The 21470-nt window shown below is 39.9% G+C and overlaps 1 protein-coding gene across 7 annotated transcripts in view; it reads right to left on the reverse strand.

Moving 5' to 3' along the window:
- The window catches only part of LOC146469279 (ubiquitin carboxyl-terminal hydrolase 15-like), a 75916-nt gene that overhangs the window by 47738 nt on the left and 6708 nt on the right, over positions 1 to 21470 (reverse strand). For 5 of the 7 annotated variants that reach the window (XM_085123527.1, XM_085123528.1, XM_085123525.1 and 2 more), the window contains 8 exons: positions 18012 to 18097; positions 15893 to 15963; positions 15350 to 15411; positions 14740 to 14856; positions 14594 to 14640; positions 13795 to 13929; positions 4098 to 4219; positions 2187 to 2250 (listed from right to left, as the gene is read on the reverse strand). In XM_085123527.1, the coding sequence (XP_084979653.1) occupies positions 2187 to 2250; positions 4098 to 4219; positions 13795 to 13929; positions 14594 to 14640; positions 14740 to 14856; positions 15350 to 15411; positions 15893 to 15963; positions 18012 to 18097 (704 nt within the window). The remainder of the gene's footprint in view (positions 1 to 2186; positions 2251 to 4097; positions 4220 to 13794; positions 13930 to 14593; positions 14641 to 14739; positions 14857 to 15349; positions 15412 to 15892; positions 15964 to 18011; positions 18098 to 21470) is intronic. The other 2 variants (XM_085123526.1, XM_085123529.1) reach the window with 2 other exon arrangements.

Here is a 21470-nt window from a genome sequence, read left to right on the forward strand (position 1 = left end):
AGGGTTTAATACCTCTTAACCAATGGTTAGCGCTAACCATGCTTCGAGCAACTCAGCCCTGACCGGCAGTTGGAGTTGTTTCTCTGTATCTCCGAGTTCAACTCCTCGGCTGCACTTGTATATAGCCAGTTGGTCTGCCCCCTGCCAATTGAAATTTTTTACCAAGTTATGTTCAATTGCAATTATTTCTTCCTAAGACTCCAGGATATTTAGAGGAATTATCGGACTGACGGAAAACACGTCTAGACGGATAATTCTTCTTCCCAGTATAATTTGGGCCGCTTACGATTGATAATGCTTACGTATACAGCTATTTCAATTAACGTTGTCGGATTGAAATCAAGCTTAAAGACAAGACCGCAATGTTTTGTGGGATTATTTTTTATGAATAATTTCATCAAAATCATCCCTGCACGTGCAGGTCATTGTACTGCTAATTACAACCTATTGTTTTCTCCAGGCATGACTGATTTTGATGAATTTATTAATAAAAATCCCACGTAAACTTTCGGTCTTGTCTTTTAGCTTCATGCTTTGAACCGACAACGTTAATTGAAATAGCTGTATAATGGAAACAATTGGGGGCTTCACACTAGAGCTTGTAAGTATAATCTAAGTGCACTTGAAACCTACTTTGAGTGTGAAGGGGTAAAACCTACCAACTTGAACTTTACTTAGTGACCATGGAAACGTTCGTAGTTCAAAGAAGCCGAAGTACGCCGCCAAGTATGGCCAACACCACACTTGAGAACGTACTTGACCAATAGGAAAAGGGAAACCAACTGAAAACCACGTGCTGCGGAGTGCCAGGACAGATAAACATTTTGCCGTGAACTAAAACCAATCCAAAAAAAATCAAAATGGATGGCTGGAGATACGCCTCGCAGTTTGAGGACTCCGCGCACCAAATCACACAAAGCGTTGGACGAGTCACGCGAAAATGCATTTTCCAAAGCGGATCCATGTCGCAGTTAGCTAAAAGCAGTCTTAACTAATTTTGTGGACGAAGCCATGCCGAAAACCACGTTGCTGAACCATTCTCGACAAATACAAAAGATGTCGCCTGTTCTTTTGTGTTGTCGCCAAGTACTCGTAAACAATGAAGTACCTATGCATTTCCTGTAATGTTAAAACTCTCTGAGTTAAAATTAAAGACAAAATAAAGAGTAAACAACATAAAACGTTTTTCCGTTGCAAAGGCTCCATGATTTTCCGGCGAGCAATCGCATTTCTGATTTAACCGCGAAAGATGATTGACAGCTTGTGCTTCAAATGTATACTTTGTCACCAGGTATGAAGCCAAGTTTTCTAAAGTGAGACATGAGATTTTCAAGTGCACTTGAATCAAGTGCTTGCTTGAAACTAACTTAGCTTGTAGTGTGAAGCCAACGAATAAGACAGGTGCAAACTTGATAATTCCAAAAGATATGATTGATTAAATTAAATTCTAGGTCTGTGTAACAGTAAAAGCGCACATCTCTTTCAGTTCTGGTATAAGATAGTTTTGTTCTCAATTTAGCTATTGAAATCGCACATGCAGTAAGCAAGCATATTGTTAAAGCTCCTCAAATGTCCTATTGAAATGCAAAATACTGCCAAGATATCAATAAGCGATCATGCGCTCTACTGCAAACCTAATAACCGGACGTTTTATTGAAAGTACACGTGTTCAATTGTTTGCGTCTTATGATAGCTGCCTGCCAATTGGCTTGACAGTGAGTGATAACGAGAGATATCTTTCCTAGTTTGAGGACGGGCCGATTTCTTAACGTGATATTTGCATCTACGTGTTCAGTAATAATTTCATACAGATATTTGTAAACACTATTTTATCCAGTTATTTGTATTTCTTTGTCATTTACTTCACACGTAGCCACAAATTTGTGAAACGTCCATGAACTGATGATGGATACTGAAGTATCCGAAACATGCCTTCAACTAAACTTAAAGTTGGAAGCGCCAATATTGTGAAACGTTGGCCATAATGTTTGATCCACAGCAAGCAGTCATCTAGCCAGAATGTTGGTGAAGCGCCACCTAAGAACTAATTTTAGTACTCTGTAACACGGCTTTTTGGAAAGCAGAAGTTCCTGATAATGTATTTAATACCGTGGATGGATAAATTTCTCTTGCTAGCCAACCTGATGAGTGTAACTTCTTATCATTTTTACTTGAGGATTGCTTACCTTACTTTTAAGTTGTCCTTGAAATGTATCAACAATAAGAGATTCATTACCCCTTGTGTACTGCCTGCAAAAATCAGTGTACTCTGTGAGAATTTTATGAGCAGAAACACCATCAAAATAGAAATAGAGAGAGAATAAACAGAGGAATAAACAGAATAGCCCATTGATTACTCGTTTTAGTTGGAAAACGTATCTACAAACTTTTGATGCCACACGATATTTTGAATTCCGATAACTTCAAAAATACCTTGTGAGGGATTTTAACAATGGTTTTTTACATAGAAATTACCTCATGGTTGGTGAGTTCACGAAATGCGAAGAATCACAAACGAGCGAGCGGGAGCGAGTGAGTTTGTGATTCTTCACCACGAGCGAATATAAATCGTACAAACGAACCAACCATGAAGTAATTTGTTTATTATATACAGTATGTACTGAGATATTACAAAATAATGTTAACAACTATCAATTGCGCTGTGAAATCAACACAAACACCACAACAAGTTGCGAACGATTTTATTCCAGCAAAGTGAATTTACAAACATTCCTATAAAGTTTTGTTCAATGACTCGGAAGAAAGTAAAACAAAGTCTACTTTTAAACAATTCTTTAAATGACAATGAAAATTTTCAGCTTTCAATATGGCCGTTCAAAACCGTATTAACTATGTGGAAAAAGTTGACTGTTTTGTAAATCTCTAATCAGAGTCCGAATCCAGTACTTTTAGCCTTTTGTACCTGTTTGGAGAAGACTTCACTTCAACTTCAAATGCTGAATTTACCTCCATGAATAACAGCGCCCGTGAAAATGTTGATAATTTGCCGCCCAGCTAGCTAAAGGAATTTCGGTGGAGCAATCTCCAACTTGAGATGAATTCGTTTTCTCTAAGCTATGTACATTCCCGGACGTTAAAGTTCACTCAAAGTACGAGACATTTTTACTTGCCGTTCTTTTCAGAAACTACAGAATAATTTGTCACACTTTGAAGATTTTTATGTCCAGACAGTTGAATAATATCTGTCGCTGGGATGTCGTTGTTTGTTAAAGATTGGATCATTGTGACTCGGCGCTATAGTTCCAAGTTTATCTGCCATTGTTTTCAGTAATGAATTTAGCTTATTCACGCCAACGGTTGACTTTTTGAACCATGGTTTAGAAGAATCTTGTTTTTTACAGTTATTCACTGCCAGATAAAATGGCGCCCTGTTGTCGTTCATTTTCAAGGGCCTTTTCTCCGCGTATAATTTGTAAACAGCGGCGGTCTTTCACTTCCGTGAACCGAAAACATTTTTGGTTTTATTAGCCTGACATCTCTGGGATTTTCTTCGGTTCGAGCCTTAGTTTGTCTCTCAGTATACTCTAAAAGTTCCTCGCCCTGTTATGATAAATTCGCTGAACAATGGACTCAGTTTGTGTGGGGGAATTTCTTCTACAGGCTTTGACTCGTTTATTAGCGTCAAAAAATTCCTTAAGCAAAGTAACATTCTGTTCAGTTTTCTTCTTGGTGTTTTCGTTTTCTTGTCCTTCGATTCCTCTACTGAACCTAATGTAAAAACCTTGAATTGCTCGAAGAAAACGCCATGGTTCGCCTTTTTTCCTAGTCAGTGAAAGGCAGGAAAACCAATATGATTTTTGTCACTATTGAAAACTTTCGTGTGCGGCTTGTCATTGGACATACGGTATTTTTCAGTATTTTTCACTAGTGAGAAAAATCGTACGACCAATCAGATTGCACCTACTCTGCAACGGATCATGTTTGTTTGAACATTCATTTTGGAGTAAATCTCAGTACATTTGATATAATAAATTCTTACTCCGGAATACGGCCAATCGAACGCACCCTTGCGCGTTGTGTAATGCTACCAGACAAGAGAAAATAAGGGGACCAGACAAATGCTGTAGACATCCTACCTCCACTGCTCCTCGGCGTAATTACTCTCATTAGATTGCCCACCTGGCGACTGTGAGCTTCTGCAATTGAGTTCCTGGTGAAGTCCATCGAGAAACAGCGCAAGAAATTCATGACAGTCATGCTGGGAAACAATGTAATAAAGAGAAATCAGTCAACTTGGCTGCTGTTGTACAGAGTAAAGAGGAGCGAATCAATGTGGATCAACAGTTGATAGATAACAGAAAAAATTACTAGAGGATCAACCGAATGTTAATTGAAAAAGAAAAGGAACTCACACAGGAAAACATTAACAATGCATGGAACGAAACAACGGATCAAAAATGAAAAATGAGAATTTAACGAAATATGGAGCAGTGTCAATGAAGACCAAAAAATGATTGCAACAAACGAAGCATCGCTGAAGATTGAGGATTGATCGGGAAGGCAGTAAAACGTTAACGAACTTTGAGGATTGATTGAAACAAATGGAGAATCGAAGAAAACTAAGGGTCGATCGAAACAATAGAGAGGCATCGGTGAAGAAGGTCATGTTCGTGCGCTGTGATTGGCGGATTTCGATCCACTTTGTCGGTTTCTGTATTTTTTGTGGTCGGTCGTTTGTCGCCGTAATTATGATTGACGGGAGTAAAATACACAAATCGTTAGCTGGGGTTGAAGTTCAGAGTCCGTATGTTATTGAAAGGCGCAGTAAGATTTTAAGAGTATTTTAATTTTCGGGCCTAGTACGTTATCGAGACTTTCGAGAAACGGGCCCCTGGAACTTTAACAGCCTACAAAAGATTTTAAAAAATCTGGAGAAATCTAAAAGTTTCACCATTCACAATAACAATTCAGAAATGGCCGAGGGCTTTGGGCTTTGAATAAGGCCCCGCACGCACTAATCCAGCTTGATTTTGCTTGTTTTTGCTATTCCTTCGTTCTTATATGTTATTCTTTAACTTTCAATATGTACTTTATTGAACAAATAATAATTATAACAAAAAACGATTAGGGAATAGCGAATAACGAAAGAAAGAATCAATAACTGTGAACAGATGTTTGGCTTAAAAAAAAAAAGAAAACACGTTCTCTTGGACACGCTTGCATTGCCTGCAATTCATGGGCAAGAAACAATACCGTTCCAAGTACAGTTGACTCCCGATAACTCGAACCCTCGCTAACTCGAACCTTCCGCTAACTCGAAGCAATTTTCGTTTCCCTTCAGGTCATTTTCTATATAATTTTATCCTCGATAACTCGAGCCATGTTTGTGAAGACATGACAGGTCAAAACAAACAATACTGTAGGCAGCCTTTGCATTCTTTGCCTTTTTTTCATTAACAAAACGTGTCAGTCTGGTTCAAGTTCGCAGTACCTAGTCTTCTTCTGCTCCTTTGCTTTGTTTTGTTTCACGTTGCCTTACGTTCTGATTAATAATTAAGAAACATTGTTCTATTTTCACGCGACCTCTCTACACTTAAATTTGATTAAAATGTACACTTAACAATTGAAATACGCAGTAAACACGGTTTTTTTCTTATTTCCGGTCGTTTGTTCTCAACTCTCGATAACTAATGGCGGCCAAACCAGGAGGACTAGTCTCGTTTATTGAACAAATAATAGGGGTATCGGAGGGAGTTTGGTTTAACTGTAGAAGAGAGGTAGAGGTGATTCAGGCATAGCACAAGAGGAAGAAGCTAGATCGGGTCGAAGAATAGGGCAAAGTACATTTTTCGTTAAAAGGTAGTTACCTAAACCCACGAGGATAAGCTCCTTTGTTTGTTTTAAGTGGCTTCATCAAGTTTACCATAGCAATTACCCTTTCCGCTGTAACAGATGTGACGCGCGCGCTTTCTCAAGGAAAAATAAAAAGCTAATTCCGCTCATACTTTGTCCATGTTATAGTAAAAAACGGGAACCAGGAACAGTTACGAACCTACTGAACGAGTTACACTGGATACCGCTGAAGGTACGAAGCTGAACAATCTCGCGGTTAACTCCCACAAAACAATCCTGGTAATGGCGGCCTGGCTTTCCCAGACTATGTTATGAAGCGCAGAAGACATTTAAGGAACTCTAGCCAGAACAAGTTTGTTGAACTTTTACCAAATACTGAGACTTAGAAGAATAGTTATTTTTGCAGAACTGTCAAGGACTGGAATGTGTTGCCAAGCGAAATTGTTGATATTAAGTCTGCAGACCAATTTAAAAAAGTCTTATTTGAGTATTTTAGTCAATGATGAATTTTGATTTTGCACGATGGTTGATGCTATGATATTTTTATACTTTTATATTTTGTAGGTGATTTTTTAAGGCTATCATTTTCAACTTTATTTCATTTTATTTAGTTAGACGTCTTGCGTGATTGCACCCCCTTGCAGGACTAGAAATTTTTGAATAAAGGTTGAATAAAGGACGGCAGTTTTCTATGGTCTATACTCTTTTATTAAAAACTGGATCATTGTATAAAGCAATTCCTGGGTTTTGATTAGCTTAGCGGCCATGGTATATGAGCCATCAAGAAATATTGCTAGATCTTACTGATTTCGCTGTGCAAAAACAATCAGAAGACAATTTAATGGTCGCCATTTCTCGGCCATGGTATAATGGCTCATATACCATGGCCTCTAAGCCATTCAAATCCCTCGAATTGCATTATACAATAAGTCAGTTTTTAATAAAAGAGTAAAGAAGACCTTAGCAACTGCCGTCGATTTGATAAAAGGATTTTTTAGAAATCCAAGATGGCATCAAAAAGGAGGTTATGAGGGGCAAATTTTAAAAAATCCAATTTACAAACCGAAAGCTACCGTTCTATCCTTGCTATCATACATTTTCATGTTGTATAATAGTCAAAAGTTAAACAAGTTTCGTTTGTTCTCCTAAATGAGCCATACAACCTCCCTAGCTGATGGACTAATCCAATCCCAATACTCGGTCGATGAGATTGAAAAGTCCAGCTGCTAACGACCAAAATTGTTCGTTTTTCGATAAAAGCATGAAACTTTGCCAGGTTACTCTCATCCCTAAGGCAAATATTTTAAGATATGGAGCCAGCTCAAATTAAACACTGGGGCTGCGTACAGCGCATGTTCCAAATCATAGCTGCATGAGAACGAGGCTGAGGCAAATGATGGAAATTTCCGTGCTGTTTCCATGTATAAGCAACCTTTTGACGTTGGACCGTGTTTGCTTTGCCATCTATGATAGTTTGCGATCACGTGCCCGGTCACGTGACTAATCAGGCGACTGCTCAGGATTCTTTTACTGAATTCTTTAATATGTGACTTAAAAAAAGAACCTAAAATGGCGGAACTCGGTGTAAATTGGCACACGTAAGGCGTGAACAACGACAACAACTGAAATTTTGTAATGTGTCTTTAAATCAAATTCCTTCAATATTAGTTAGTTACATTCCACTGCTCTTTAGATTCACTAAGTACTACATTCAACACATTCAACCCGAAGAGTTTCTTTTACAAATATTTCGTGGTTGCGCCTGTCAATATCACATGCTATTTTCAAGTACAATAGATGATGCTGTTGAGAAGCAACAATTAACGTTTCTTAGTTACAGTTACCACCGCAGTTGCACAAGCCTGTGCAAGCCAAGCTTGCCTTCACACACTTGCATCGACCTGTACGCGCAGTCTTACAGCGGCAATGGATCAGTTTGCAGCATGTGTCCTTCATCTGCGGCAGAGTTGTCCACACCAGTGTCCAAAAATTGTCGTTATACTGCCATCCCCATTCAGAAGGGCTTGAAAGTACAGGTTGCTTAAGAAGTGTTTGGGCCCAAACACACCCACCTTGATATACAGAACGCTTGGTGTGCTGCAGGAGTGCCGCTTTGGTTTAACCTCTGTTAGGTTACTTGTGCGGTCATAGAGGAGGACAACAAAATGCTCGATCACGGCCATGCAAGCGTCACTGATGACTTCAGGCAACGAGGTCAGGGATAGCAGTGTAGATGTAAGCTCGAGAAATACACCCCACACGTCCCATGCTGTCTTCTTGCCTCTAACCGCAAAGAAAGAAACTGTATCGCATCCAGTAAGTGCGTGGAACATGGGTAGAACAAAAGCTCTCTCACGCCCCAATGTTGCAGCAATGGTATGGGCAGCAAGGTTTTGCAGTTGTTTTCCTGAACCATATGTAACCCACAGCTCCTCTACAGGGATGGTGCTTACAACGGATACAGCTAGAACAACCACGTCTGTATCGTTGGTCCTGATCACTACTCTTCGATGACCGAGGAGGCTGGCATCCAAGACATGTAGCAACAGTCACGCGTCTGCCTCATCGTGGGTACATGGTGTCAGCATGGTCATATCCGTTCGGTTGGTGGATGACAAGACACTCTCTCCAGAAGTGCTATACAGCTCCTTGCCATCGGGTATCTCCATAGACACTACGTAGTTTGCTAGCAGTAGTACCAGCTCATTCTTATTCTCGTCAACACGAAGGAATCCTTTCCAGTCTAAGGGGATTCGCGTTGATGACGTGACTTTTGGCCGTTGACCTGTGCCTCTTCTTTCGCGGGCTGCTTTCTTCAGGGAGCTTTCTCTATACATATCCCATACCAGATCTACTCGCTTTGCAAACTGGAGCTGTCTTGCGATATAAGGACCAAAAACTGTCTGGCAGTACTCTTCAAAGGTACGCACCGTTCCCGGAGGCAGCATCTGGACGATGACAGCTCCATCCAGTATGATTGCATCTGGTGTTGGCTGATCTGCTTCTGGGTTTACAATGGTTTTAAGACACTTAACAAGATCTGCCTTCTGTCCTTCTCTAAGATTTCCAATTTGAGAAAGGGATGGTGGCCATGGCTGGTTTTCACATTGAAAAAACTCTTCAAGATTTCCATCTCGACTCTGACATGCGATGTAAAGTCTAGAGAAAAGGGCACAATCCTCTTTCAGAAGCCCGATCTTTTCCTTCTCCTTGGTCATCACTTTCTTGCTTGAGGTATTGAATGTTGGCAGTTTGTTCTTTTTAATGGTGTCTGTTACCGGCTTGCTCCTGTCGATAAATCGTTCCTTAACGAACGTGTTAAATTGGACCTCCCCGATCTTGAGAACATTCTGTACAGTGTTAACGACGGTCTCGTCTACGGCATCCTTTCTGTGAACTGCTATTAGATCTTCACTCTCTTCAGGAAAAGGATTCCCAAGCTCTTCAAAGGATGCGACCACGTTCAAGACATCTCTAGCAAAGGCGGTTTGTGTAGCTGGTGTTTGTTCATGATGTTGATACTTTGGAACTGGCGTAGAATCTTCAAATTCTTTTATCATCCTTGCAACTTCCGGCCCACCAACCATCCATCTTCGAAGCGCTGCGGGATTTTCAGTTAACCCGACTGCTTCCCCTTCACCCTTTACTTCGGAATTCACATGCTCATGGGCCTGGTCTAAAGCAATGGAGGAGAATACTTTCTCTGTTTTGTGTACCACAAACGACCCATTACAAAACCTTTGGAACACATCTGGATGTTGGGCGGGAAGTTCACACATGTCCCGGATATGAACAGAAAGCCACCTTGCATAATTGGTTTGGTCCAGGGCAAACATCCAAGGTACAATATTGGTCAGGGCATGGCTATAGAAAGAAAAATCAGCTTCTCTAAAAGCCCGTACAAGCTGCAGACAGCAAATCTCAAAATGGACAACTAGATCCCAGAAAAGAAAGTGTGGGCGCTTCTTAGACTTTTCTTCCTTCCAATCACAAAGGAGTTTGCGTCTTGACCATCACTTTCAGTAACTTAAAAGACATATTCCTGGTAGGCCTTCTGCTGGAGAAGATGAAGAGTGGCGGCCGTTACTTGATGCCCACGTCTTGTTCTTGTGAGGTGGCTTGGGGTGATAAATGAATCTGCCACGCCTTGAGTAGCTACGCCTGCTGTAGATAGAACCTCTGTCCATTCGCTACCATTCAGCCATTTTCCAAGTACTTTTTAGGCTGCCATTTCAATATGGAGCCCGCCAAGCATCACAAAAAAATGATCTTCTCCGTGAGTTCCGGCAAGGCTCCACTGGATCTGCTTAGCCAGGGCAAACAAGGGCTGATGAAAGGCAATGACTGTAATCTGAGTGGGACTCACATGGTGTACTGCAGACCTAATCACATTCATAGAATGCAGAATCATCGCCAGCGAGTGGGCATTCTCTGTAAACATGGGAAGAAGTGCAATGACAGCTGGCCGATGGAGTGATGTGGGAGATTGCGAGGCACGATATGCTGCCCAAGACACTGTTCCATGTTCGCAGAACTCTTCCCTTGAGAGAAGTTCCTTTACTTTGTCCAGCCAGTCTTTCTCTTTGTCCTTTCTGCAATTTGATGTGATTGGATGAGAAGCAATCCGTCCGGATATCTTTGGAGCAAAAAGTTCCTTTGATGATACAGTCACAGGGGGTACGTCACGGTAGGATGCTGGGATTTGAGCAACCTTCTTAGATTTGCTGCACTGGGAGAGATCAAAGGTGTCAACTGCCCTACCAACCCCTGATTCTTCAGCCGTAGGATGCGGGACAAGAGAGATGGCAGTGCCATGGAATGAGTATTGAGACGTTGTCGAACTTGGGTTGTGGTCTGTTGTCCACTGCTGCTGTAGTAAACAATCCTTTACACAGTTTGGATGGACAAACGACTGCTTCACTCTCATACCTTGCAATGACGGTGTTAGCTATGTCAGTGGATATAGAAAGTACCCTGTCATACGAAATACATATTCCTAGTTTAAAGAAAGCATCAATGAGAGATTTGTCGCTTGTCGATACATGGATTTTTAGAGCTGCATAAATGGGAAAAGGACACTCTTTTTCTCTTACATGATGGGTCTTTTCCATCACGAACGCGTGAGATGCTGTTGAACATGAGTAACTGTGAAATGGTAAAGGATACCTGATTAGGAACTTTGTTTGCGGTCTCAGCAGCTGTTTCTTCATTGATTGTGACACCTTTCAGAATCATGTCAATCAGAATCTTTAGAGATGCAGGAACAGCAGCTTTCTGGCAACCCGGTAGAAATGATCCAGTGAAACCATTCTTTACCTGTAGCATATCTCACAATATTTGCAGCCTTGGCCAGGTGGCACGCCTCAGAATCCTTCTTTTTTGCTAGTTTTATCATATCTCCAAGATCCTCTTTTAAGACCAGAACGACATCTCTTCCTTGGGCTACGGCTGTAAGATCTCGAAAAGCAGTTAAGATTCTCTCCTTTAATCTGAAGTATGAATCCTTCCAAGATCAACTTCTAGCTCCTCCAGCTTTGAGGAAAAGAATTTTGTCAGCTCGCTCATCTTGAACATGGGTATTTCTTCACTTGCTAGTTTTTCATCGATGTAGGCGACCAGCTGGGCAAAGGCAAGCTCCTCTAAATCCGATGTTGTGTTGATTGAGACCCTCAGAGAGGCCGACCTCCGATTTCTCACCTGATTGTAGAAAGAAACAAGACATGCTGTGTGGTATTTTGCTTCTAATGCCACCAAATCGCCAGCAGACAGCTTAGCTATCAGCTTACCATCACTTAAGAAGATAGTACAATCTCTAACCTTTTTGTCCACTTTCAGGGTTTCAGCTCCATGGAGATCTGAGGCGTTGCCAGGCTGTTCACAGAAAAAGCAGTGTTCTTTAATACTAGCATTTGTAATGCTAGATCTCCTGGACTTTACAGGACTACCAGCCTTATCTCCCGACGTTTCAGCAAGCCGTCTCTTCTTTGCTCAATTTAACTTAGTGTTGCTGAAAAGATCTCTGCAGCATTTGTGCCATGATGCCTTGTGACTTATTAGCGTTTGCTCGATTCTTGAACCTTCATTCAACAATTCGATGTTTATTTCTATCGGCAAAGCACCAACACTCTTAAATTCCGCCACATTATTAGCGAAGGATCTGTAGCCTGCACCATTATCATTTCTTTTGGAATTCGCAGGGCACTGTAAACATTCTATCGAAGGCTTTTGGCAGATGATACAATACCTCCAGTCCATGTTATACGGGCATTCTTCATCAACTGAAATTAATTTTTGATTTCTCATGAGTTTACATTGAGCATTTATGGTTTATTTTGAAGTCACTATCACTCAATCAAGGTTTCGCAATTAGCTGTTATCGGCACAAGACGTGCTTGTTATTTGAGCTAGCCATCAATCTAGATTCTACCTTATTTCTCTAAAACATAGTTATTCTCTGTAATAAAAATTATCTCTATTTAATGAACCTAAGCTTTTCCAGGTGAAAAGTTAGGGCAAAGTACTTACTTACCTAGGATGACTGCAAGTTCTCATGGCGGCTGCCATATTTTTTACCGCGAGTAGACTAGGCTCTAGTTCCCGAGCTCACGCACATACAATTGAAGAACAATTGTTTTTTCCGGATGATATACCATTAGAAAATATTCAACAAGATTAATAACGGAAACATTGCATTGTTTTTGAGGACTTGTTATAATCCAGCATATTTGAGGCAAAATTTTCAAATAAAACGGGAACATGGGGTACTATCTGTTGTTTTGTAAATAGGCTATGTTTTAACTATGACTTAGCAATTTGATTCAGCTTGAATTGTAATATAGTTATTTTTCTTTCACTTTCTAGCTTGTAGAGTTGACTAACTTTCGATATCAGTCTTTTATTGATCGAATAAAGATTATTATTGTTACTATTATTATTACTATTATTATTATTATTATTATTATTATTATTATTATTAATAGTAGTAGTAGTAGTAGTAGTAGTAGTAACAGTAGTACAGCGCATCAACATTAGCATCACGTTGTCTGAGAGCTATCTTATGAAAATATGACAATTCCATTGGTAAAAAAAGATGCAAGGAATGAAAAACAAATTCCGTAATACGGTTTGTTCACTTAAATACGATTACGTAGTTGATCACGTGACATGTCACGTGACTAAACATAACCCTGTGGAAACTCTTCGCCTCCTAATTCAATGTAAGTGTAGGGGTAAGAATAAAAAAATACGGCTTTATTTTTCCACTATTTGCCTAAGCCTCGTTTTCATGCGGCCATGATTTGGAGCATGCTCAGTACATGGCTGTAGTAGTTTATTTGAGCTGGCTCCATATCTAGAAATGTTCACCGTAGACATGTAAGTATTCTGGCAAAGTTTCGTGCTTTTATCAAAAAACGAACAATTCGGCCAATTTTTGGTCGTTAGCAGCTAGACGATAAGTGTTGGCTTAAGATTTGCCCTCTCATTAACCGCGCAAATCATCAGTAGAGCGACTTTTGAAAACATTTCTAATTATGTGCGGGATAACTGATATCCGAGACAATCTGTAAACCTTATAGGTTCTATTTAACCGTGTTTGTATAATTTGATAACGTCAAAGTGTGTAAGGACATCAGCCAGGCTACTCGCCTTGGGCTTGTAGCGTACTTCTTCGTTGTTACCACGTTTTGTTGTCATCTTTGCCTTATCACGGTACGGACACACGGCCAAATGGAATCTCAGGAATTTGTTAACAAAAAAATTGTTTTCTTCCCTGGTTTGCAAAATTTTCAATTATTCTTTAGATTGACATTACATAAGGGGTCTTTTTTAATCAACAAAGATTCGTGATCAAAATTCATGTGATGATGATTATGAACATAATAAATGCTAACAATAGTGAATATCGTCAGTGATTGTCTGGTGATTGGAACTTTTGACAAAAGTTACGGGCTAGAAGATAGCCTGAGGTGATAACTGTACCTGCCTCTGTCGGCTGAGTTGATTTGGATAGTGTGCAGTGATTGTTGTATATAATTCAGTTGTATCGCACTGAAGATAGGAGCCACTCCAAATTTTGTTAACCAAATCACCCAAGCTTTTGGTCAATAAAGGCTGCTGAAACAAAGTAAAAATAAAAAGAGCTAAAAAGGTCAACTGTTAACCGTCATCGTAAAAATTATTCAAAGGAATGTATGAACTGTACTCGGATTTCTTTTATCCGAGTATGCCTGTGTCACTCACTGAACAAAAATATCATTTTTAATGTCTGTATGTACCAATTCTTTATAATTTAGATATATTTTAGAAATTATGAGAAATTGTTTTTGGGTGCAGTAACTCCAACGGCGCACGGTGCCAATTTGGCGGATCAAGGGAGATGTTGTCACCTCAAGTTCATTTTGACAGTGAGTGCGGATCATTAAAACGTTGGCCAAACCGTTTCAACGCGAGAGCTATATGTGACGTCATATGTGTTTCCTCCAACATAAAGATGTTCGCTGCCTTTGGTTACAAGTAAGCGATAATTGACATTCAAAACCAAGAAAAATGTTAATGCAGCAATTGAGGTCACATTGTCCTTAGTTGTTCTGTAGTGAAGGCAGTTTGCCAGTCTATTAATTGTGTATAGGTCAGCAATAAATTAAAAAGGGCTTTCAAGCGAACAACGGTCATCACTGTTCCAAGTTGTTGTTAAAATAACGTAGGGAAACCAAACGATTTCCCAAAAATGCGACGCTTATGCCTTTCATAATAACATTAAAGTTATTTACATTCTTACTTGGCTTTCTTTTTGACCATTCTGAACTACTGTTTTGTGTCCCCCGCCTAAACAGATAAGAAGGTGAATTTTCAGTACTTTCTTCTTAAATTTCTCAAAAGTGCCGTTAAACAATCATAAACCAACGTAATAAAGCAAAGTCTTACCTAAAAAGAATCTGCAGAAAGGCGTCACACTAAAGAGGCACTGTAAGCCAGCGTTCACAAAACATGTGTTACCAAGATTCTGCAGTCCACAAATACCAGCTACTGGGTCACGGAATTCTACAACATTTTTAAATGTTACTAATAAATGTGATTACTTTACAAAGTAATAGAAAGCATAAAACAGTATTAAACGGACAAACGATCGGCTTCTTGACTTCTAAGTACTTCTCTTTCCACAAATTCTACTACGGCGGGTGAAACAAAAGGCGGAAAACCCGTCCGCTCTAGCAGGCTAACGGAGCACAACACAGTCCCGTAACTCGTCCTCAAATCTGCACTACTTGTTCTGTAGTTATCTTGTGAATCTTGATGCGGTCTCTAAGGTCCATAATCCCCTACTATTTTCACACAGAAACACTGAGAAAAGTGCTTCTTTTATTTTTATAAACTTTCGTCAATGCTCTCTTGTAGAAATACGAACACAATAACGTAAAAGAAAAGGGAAACAGTGACCAGAATGGGGGCTAAGAGGCGATATCGCTTCTAAACTAAAAAGGTGTTAGCTTTCCTACACGCGCACAGTCTAAAGGATGTAGTAATATTGCACTACCTTTAGGAGGTGTAACTGGTGATTCTTGTAAGCAATTTGCCTCCCTTATAACGTCCTCTGTTCTGAAAAGAAATCGGAAGAAGCTAGTAGCGCGAAAACAACAACAACAAAAAGCTAAAAGATAAGTAACCGACAAATAGGCCCCAGTTGTGCAAAAGGGCAGATAGCTTTACCCATGGATAAATCGCTATCCAGCGGATAAAATGCATTCGAAGGAGTACATTTTTACCTGCTGGATAGCGTCTTATTCACTGAATGAAGTTATTCGCTCTTTGAACAACTGTAGTCAGCACAGCAGGGTTCGATTGCTGAAAGCAGGGGTAAGCTAACCCAGGATTTCGATGAGGTATAGCTTAAGTTCTACATTTTACTTTAGCCTGCTTTCTAATTTATCCTAAAATAAACAATGGAAACGCTTTTTAGCAAGAGGAACAGGTACCATGGTTAAACATTTAATCCAGAGTTAGCCTCAGCCGGTTTTCGAACAATTAGGAATGAATAAACAATAACAAATAAAATAAAATAAATAAAAAAACAGAAAACCTGATGCCGATGACTTGGGCTGATTCCTTGTCGCTTGAAACAAATGATATGGCATCTGGAACATTGGCTGGCTGTCAAAAGAGACGGATCTGAGTTCGCTGCATTATAGCTTGTTTCATAAAGAACAATATTTATTCACACAAAACTTTTAGATATACTGAGCTCTCCATTGTTATTTACGTTGATGGTCAACAAAGTTAAGGGGATTAGTTTCTAAAAGAAACTGTGGTGCTACGTTGGTGGGGAGTGGAAAAGAGTATTGATGAGGTAATTTGGTAACAACAACAATTTATTTGTACTCATGCCTTGGTTATAGTAATTTATAAAAGAAAATGAATAAATTTAAGCTGGAATAAAGAGATTCGAATCAATGAATTGAGGGTTGTATGTGGTATATAAAGTGAGCAGTGGAGCTACGCTATTGGTGGGAGCATGGTAACGTAGAAAACAAGAATCAATTGGTAAAATGAAAAGCTACCATGATGTAGAGAAAGGACTGACATGTGTTTGTGAGAATAGTTAGCTAGGTTACAGTGTCGAGGGACTGATTTGGATGCATCTCTGTAATTTCTTTCAAAGTCTCGAGGATGTTCGCGAAATCGGTCGCCTAGTCTCCCCCCTGTCTCACCAATGTATAACTGTTTTCATAAAGTGCATTTTATACTACAAATCGCACCGGAGGTGCATGTAAAGCGATCAGCGATTTTAATGAGCGCTTGGGTCTCGAAATTTTGTTGACGTTGTTAATGAAAGGGCAAGTTTTGCACAGTGGGTTAGGTTGATTGTCGGATTTGAGAACTCTGCTAACTCGTACCTATGCTTTTATCGTACTTCAATGAAATTAGTGGAGGTTGTGAAAAAATCGTTCCAGTTTCAGTCAATTTGTTGAGAGCGGTGTCGGCCCGTATTTACAGTATAGTCAGGATAACCACATGTTTGGAAGAATTGGCGCATTTCGTCTGATTTGATTGAAAAATCAGAGTCATGTAATATATCAAACACGAGACACAGTGTTTCATCACATATCAAACACCGAGAAGAGAGTTGAAAATACGACGCGTAGCGGGGTATTTTTGACGAACTTCGAGGTTTTTGATATGTGATGCAACACTGTGACGAGTGTTTGACATAACTTCTCAAACAAACTGATTTTCAAGGAGAAATTAAGGACGGTGCTTCCTTTTGTTGGTGCGCATACGTTTTGCGCATCCCGGGATGGTCCGGGAAAGTCGGATTTTTTAATGGCGGTGGCTGCTAAAACAGAGATATTTTCACGCGGTTTATAACTACGCGAGAAAAGCAGATCTTGGGAAGGGTTATTGGAGTCCGAAAAGAAAATTGGGGGTAGCCACGCTTCTTTCAGAGATAATTAAGCTTTAATTTGGAGAAAAATCCCAAACATTCTTTTGTATTTTGGTGCTTTTTAGAAATATTGTTGCTTAATTATCTCTAAAAAATGCGTGGCTACCCCCAATTTTCATTTTGGATTCCAATAACCCTTACTAAGATCTGCTTTTCCCGCATAGTCATCAACCGCGCAAAAATACTTTGGTATTAGTAGACACCGTCCTTAAGGATGCAAAAACGAGTAGTTTTTCATCAGATACCCAAGCATGTCACGGTGTATTATTTCCTTTGTCTTTGGCTTTGGAAATTGTTGATGAGTTTGAGAATATTGCATAAACGATGTAAAACGTTCCCTTTCATGTATTCATATAAACTTAAGCGTGGTTACCCACACATTTTCGTTTTGGATTATATTAGCACTCATCAGAAAATGTATTTGTAATAAGAGGCATCGTTCATGAAAAACCCGGGTTTCTTGGACCATCCCATGATTCGAAGAGTGTATGTGCACTAACTGAAAAGAATGCACCGCCCTTAAAATGAATGTTGAGTACTTTGTGACCACTATTATACGGACACCTCCCGATTACGGACACTTGGCTTCGTCTCTTCGGTGTCCGTATTAGAGAGGGTCATCTGGAAAAGAAAGTTGGCGATGAGCTAACCATATGTAAAATTGCCACAACTCGGAAGGGCGATAGAACATTGGTATTGTGGTATAGGTTTTGTGAATGGCTTAATTTCAATTTGCATTTCAAGTAAATAAAGTTACCTTCATTTGTTTTTTTTTCAACTCTTTATCCCCATCTTGAAGTGTGTTTGAAGGCTTTTCATTGATTAGCAGCTTGTTTAGCTCATCTAGAAAAACGGGAACTTATAAATCACTTTTTAGTCGACCATCTTCCCTTTGAAGAAACCTCTTTTAAATGTGTTGGTGGCTTATCAGGATGAGCCGTTTACATGTCTTTACAGTACAACTTAATAATACAAAACTATGTTAGCAACACCCTGACGACCGATCATAAGTTTAAGGCAAATATTATCATAAATCTAAGGCAATATTAGTGGGGTCAATTTATCTCCACGTTCTGAGCAATGTTCCAACTTAGTAGCTTGCCAGCACTGTACGCGGTGACAAAGGAACCACTAATAACCTTAAAGATGATATGCACTAACCGGGGGGGGGGGGAGGGGGGGTTGGTTGCCTCGTACAGGTTAGTGGGGATGTGCCGCTGAATGGGGTCGTATTTTCACGACTGATGTGACTGCAGTAGGGTCACATTTTCAACGTAGTTACTAAAATGGGTTGGCAAATGTTCAGCCCAACTGCCTCTTTGGAATTTAGAGAGCTTGAAACAGCTCAAATGACTTGGGGTGCATTCTACTGGGGCTATTCTAGGTATTCTTATTCCGGTTTCGAAAAACAGAATACACGGAAATTCAATTTCGAAAAGAACGCTCCTAAAATCTGGAAACGGAATACCCATGGCGGAGGTGACCTGAGAACTACTTTTCCTTGCTGACAAACTTCAGGTTTCGCAGTTGTAGGCAATAGGAAATAGGAAATATCCATCTCACTATAAAAACTTGCTGGCAAGCGAGTTATAACGGAGTGATCCTATAAAAAACGGTGAGGGTAAAAGGCGGAAAGAGTTTGCGGAATGGTATGTGGCATGGCGTGCGGAATGGCATAAGTATGCGAAATACGATTTACGCGGGGAATAAATTAACTGAAGAGCGCATCCTGTTTTCGCGCCAATTTTATAAGAGCAGCAGTTTTTTCGATGTTGCGGACTATTAAACAACCAAACAACATATCGAGGATTAGAAAATATACGCCTGGGATAGAACATGTCTGATCGCTGGTTAGGAAGTGAGAGTGAAGAAATCGATGAAGTTTCGCATTCAAGGAACTAAGAATAAATTAAATTTCTAGTTGACAAAAAGAACGTGGCAGCGAGTAGCCTAGAAAAAAAGCAACACCAGACTGGAGAAAAAACATCAGTCCAAGGCCAAACTATTGTGAGAAATTTTAAATTTAAACTCGTCATTTATCAGACTCTTTGACGGTTACAATTTGTACAACTCATGGGAAAAATATGTTCTACTTTTTCTCACCTTACATTTTCGTGGAGCGACGAGTACGCAAGTCACTGTTGAGCTGCTGAGCTAGCTACCTAGCTATTCAATACGGCGATTCAGATAGCTATAGTTCAGTTACGCTTTATCGAACTAAACATATCCGTCTTTAATTAAGGTCTTTCAGTGCCAGATGTCCCAACCTAAAATGAGATTTAAGTGGCACTTTCCCTAAGAACGGTCCACTGTGTTTCGGGTCGATAAAAAGTTTGCCCTCAAACTTTGCCCACTAAATCATCTTGGGTCATAAGTAAATGAAATGACTTTAGTTTTCGGAAATACGTTTAAATATATTTTTTACAGGCCACAACAGTCAGAGCGTTCGAGGACCTAAATTTGAGCGTGGCGAAAGTAGGAAGTTGCATAAAATTGTAGAGCTCGCTGCTCGAAAACCACGAAACGCCACAAAAATTCATTATGATTCCTAAGTCAAGTGTTCCTTCAAAGGTATGAAATGTATGTTTATTTTGATTTGTTTTAATTTTTAGGGTCACAAAAATTAATATTATTAACCCTCGTTAGAAAGCTTTCTGAAAACCGGTGAAAGTACCCTGTCTTTGCCGGCATTTATTTCACAAGTCCAGACCGACCCATTCTAAATTCCAACTGAACTTTGCTAAAAAGATGTTAGGAAGCATAGAAATATAAAAATACGTTGCGCTTTTTTGCTTCCTTGACCACAGCGACTTTGCACTTTTGGTGCTTTTTCGAATGTGAAACGAGCATTATGCAAATGAGGTTGTTGATCAAATTCTAATTGTTGTAAATCGAAACATTCTTAATCGCTAAATTTCACCATTCTAAATTCACTACACCAAAAAGCACACAAATAGAAAAGCAAAAACGGCTTTACCCGCTTAAAAATGCCTAAAACCTGATGAATTATTTAGTCTATTTAGTCCTGATCTCTGAATGCTATGTAAAAAATGTAAACACTGAACATGCTAATTGCGTTGTTTGGGAAACTTAGTCCTATATAAAGAAATCTTTCTTCTCGCTGTTTTCTACTGGCAATTTTCAATTTTTTTGAAAAGTGCTATTGAAAATTTCTGCACATTTTTAGTATCAAAAACTTGAAGAAATAATTCAGCTTTAAATGGATGAGCACACACTGTGACGTGACCTGCATTGAAATCGACAACACTTGCCTTTTTTTAAAATCAATGTTACGCTCTGGGTTATTTCTTGATTGCCTTTTTATTTGGTAAATGGCTACTAAAAGGACAATGGCTACTAAATGGAACATTCATCAGACCTCGGATTTCCTCATCCAAACGCTCTGTTCGGTTTATTTCTGATATACTTTCATTGGCTAGCAAGTTCTCTTTACCCAGTGCTAGCTTTTTTCTCGCTCTTTCCTGGTAATAAACACGATGAGAATTCGAACCATCCACAGAAACACATGCCCCAGCGCTTCGTGAATTCTTCGCTAATCTTTTCACCGACGGTTTCCTTGGCGATGGCCCGGCCTGAGCTGCCTGCTTTACTTCTGGCAAAGTTTCACATGATGTTAAAGTGCGCCTAACGCATTTCGGACACGATCTACTGGACAGGCTTGAATCGCGTTGCACAAAAATACCGCACTCCGAGAGCAGATTTGACAGCTGAACGCCCTTGCATTCTTGCCTTTGGGTTACGGAAAAAATTGGAATTGAACTCGAATTTTGTAGGAAAGGCTTTTTGCAAAATCTATATAAAAATTGAGATGATTTAGGTCCGTAAACTTTGGTAGGAGTTCGCGAAGCCACTGCAATGTAGACGCGTCGCGCCAGAAAGATGACAAGTTTCGCGCGATAATGAATCGTGTTTTTTGATTGGTTCTTTTGACATCACAGCGGTTAGTTTTATTGGTGGGCGAAAGTGGGCGGAACAGCAAGAACAATGGACTGCGGACAGGCGCTTTATTTTTCTCTTCCCCTCGTCTCGCGCTTCGCGCTCCGCGCGAAATATCGCGTTCACCCCGCTTGGCTCGTAAAGCGCCTGTCATGCAGGCTACAAGAAAGTCGGGGGCGCTTTCCATTTGAACCAAGCCGTCCCAGTCCATCACGTACCAATTTTCGCGAGAAAATACAAAATAAACAGGGGAATAAAA

Source organism: Pavona decussata, unplaced genomic scaffold (assembly GCF_977016875.1).
Source record: "Pavona decussata unplaced genomic scaffold, jaPavDecu1.1 SCAFFOLD_125, whole genome shotgun sequence".
Taxonomy (NCBI): Eukaryota; Metazoa; Cnidaria; class Anthozoa; order Scleractinia; family Agariciidae; genus Pavona; species Pavona decussata.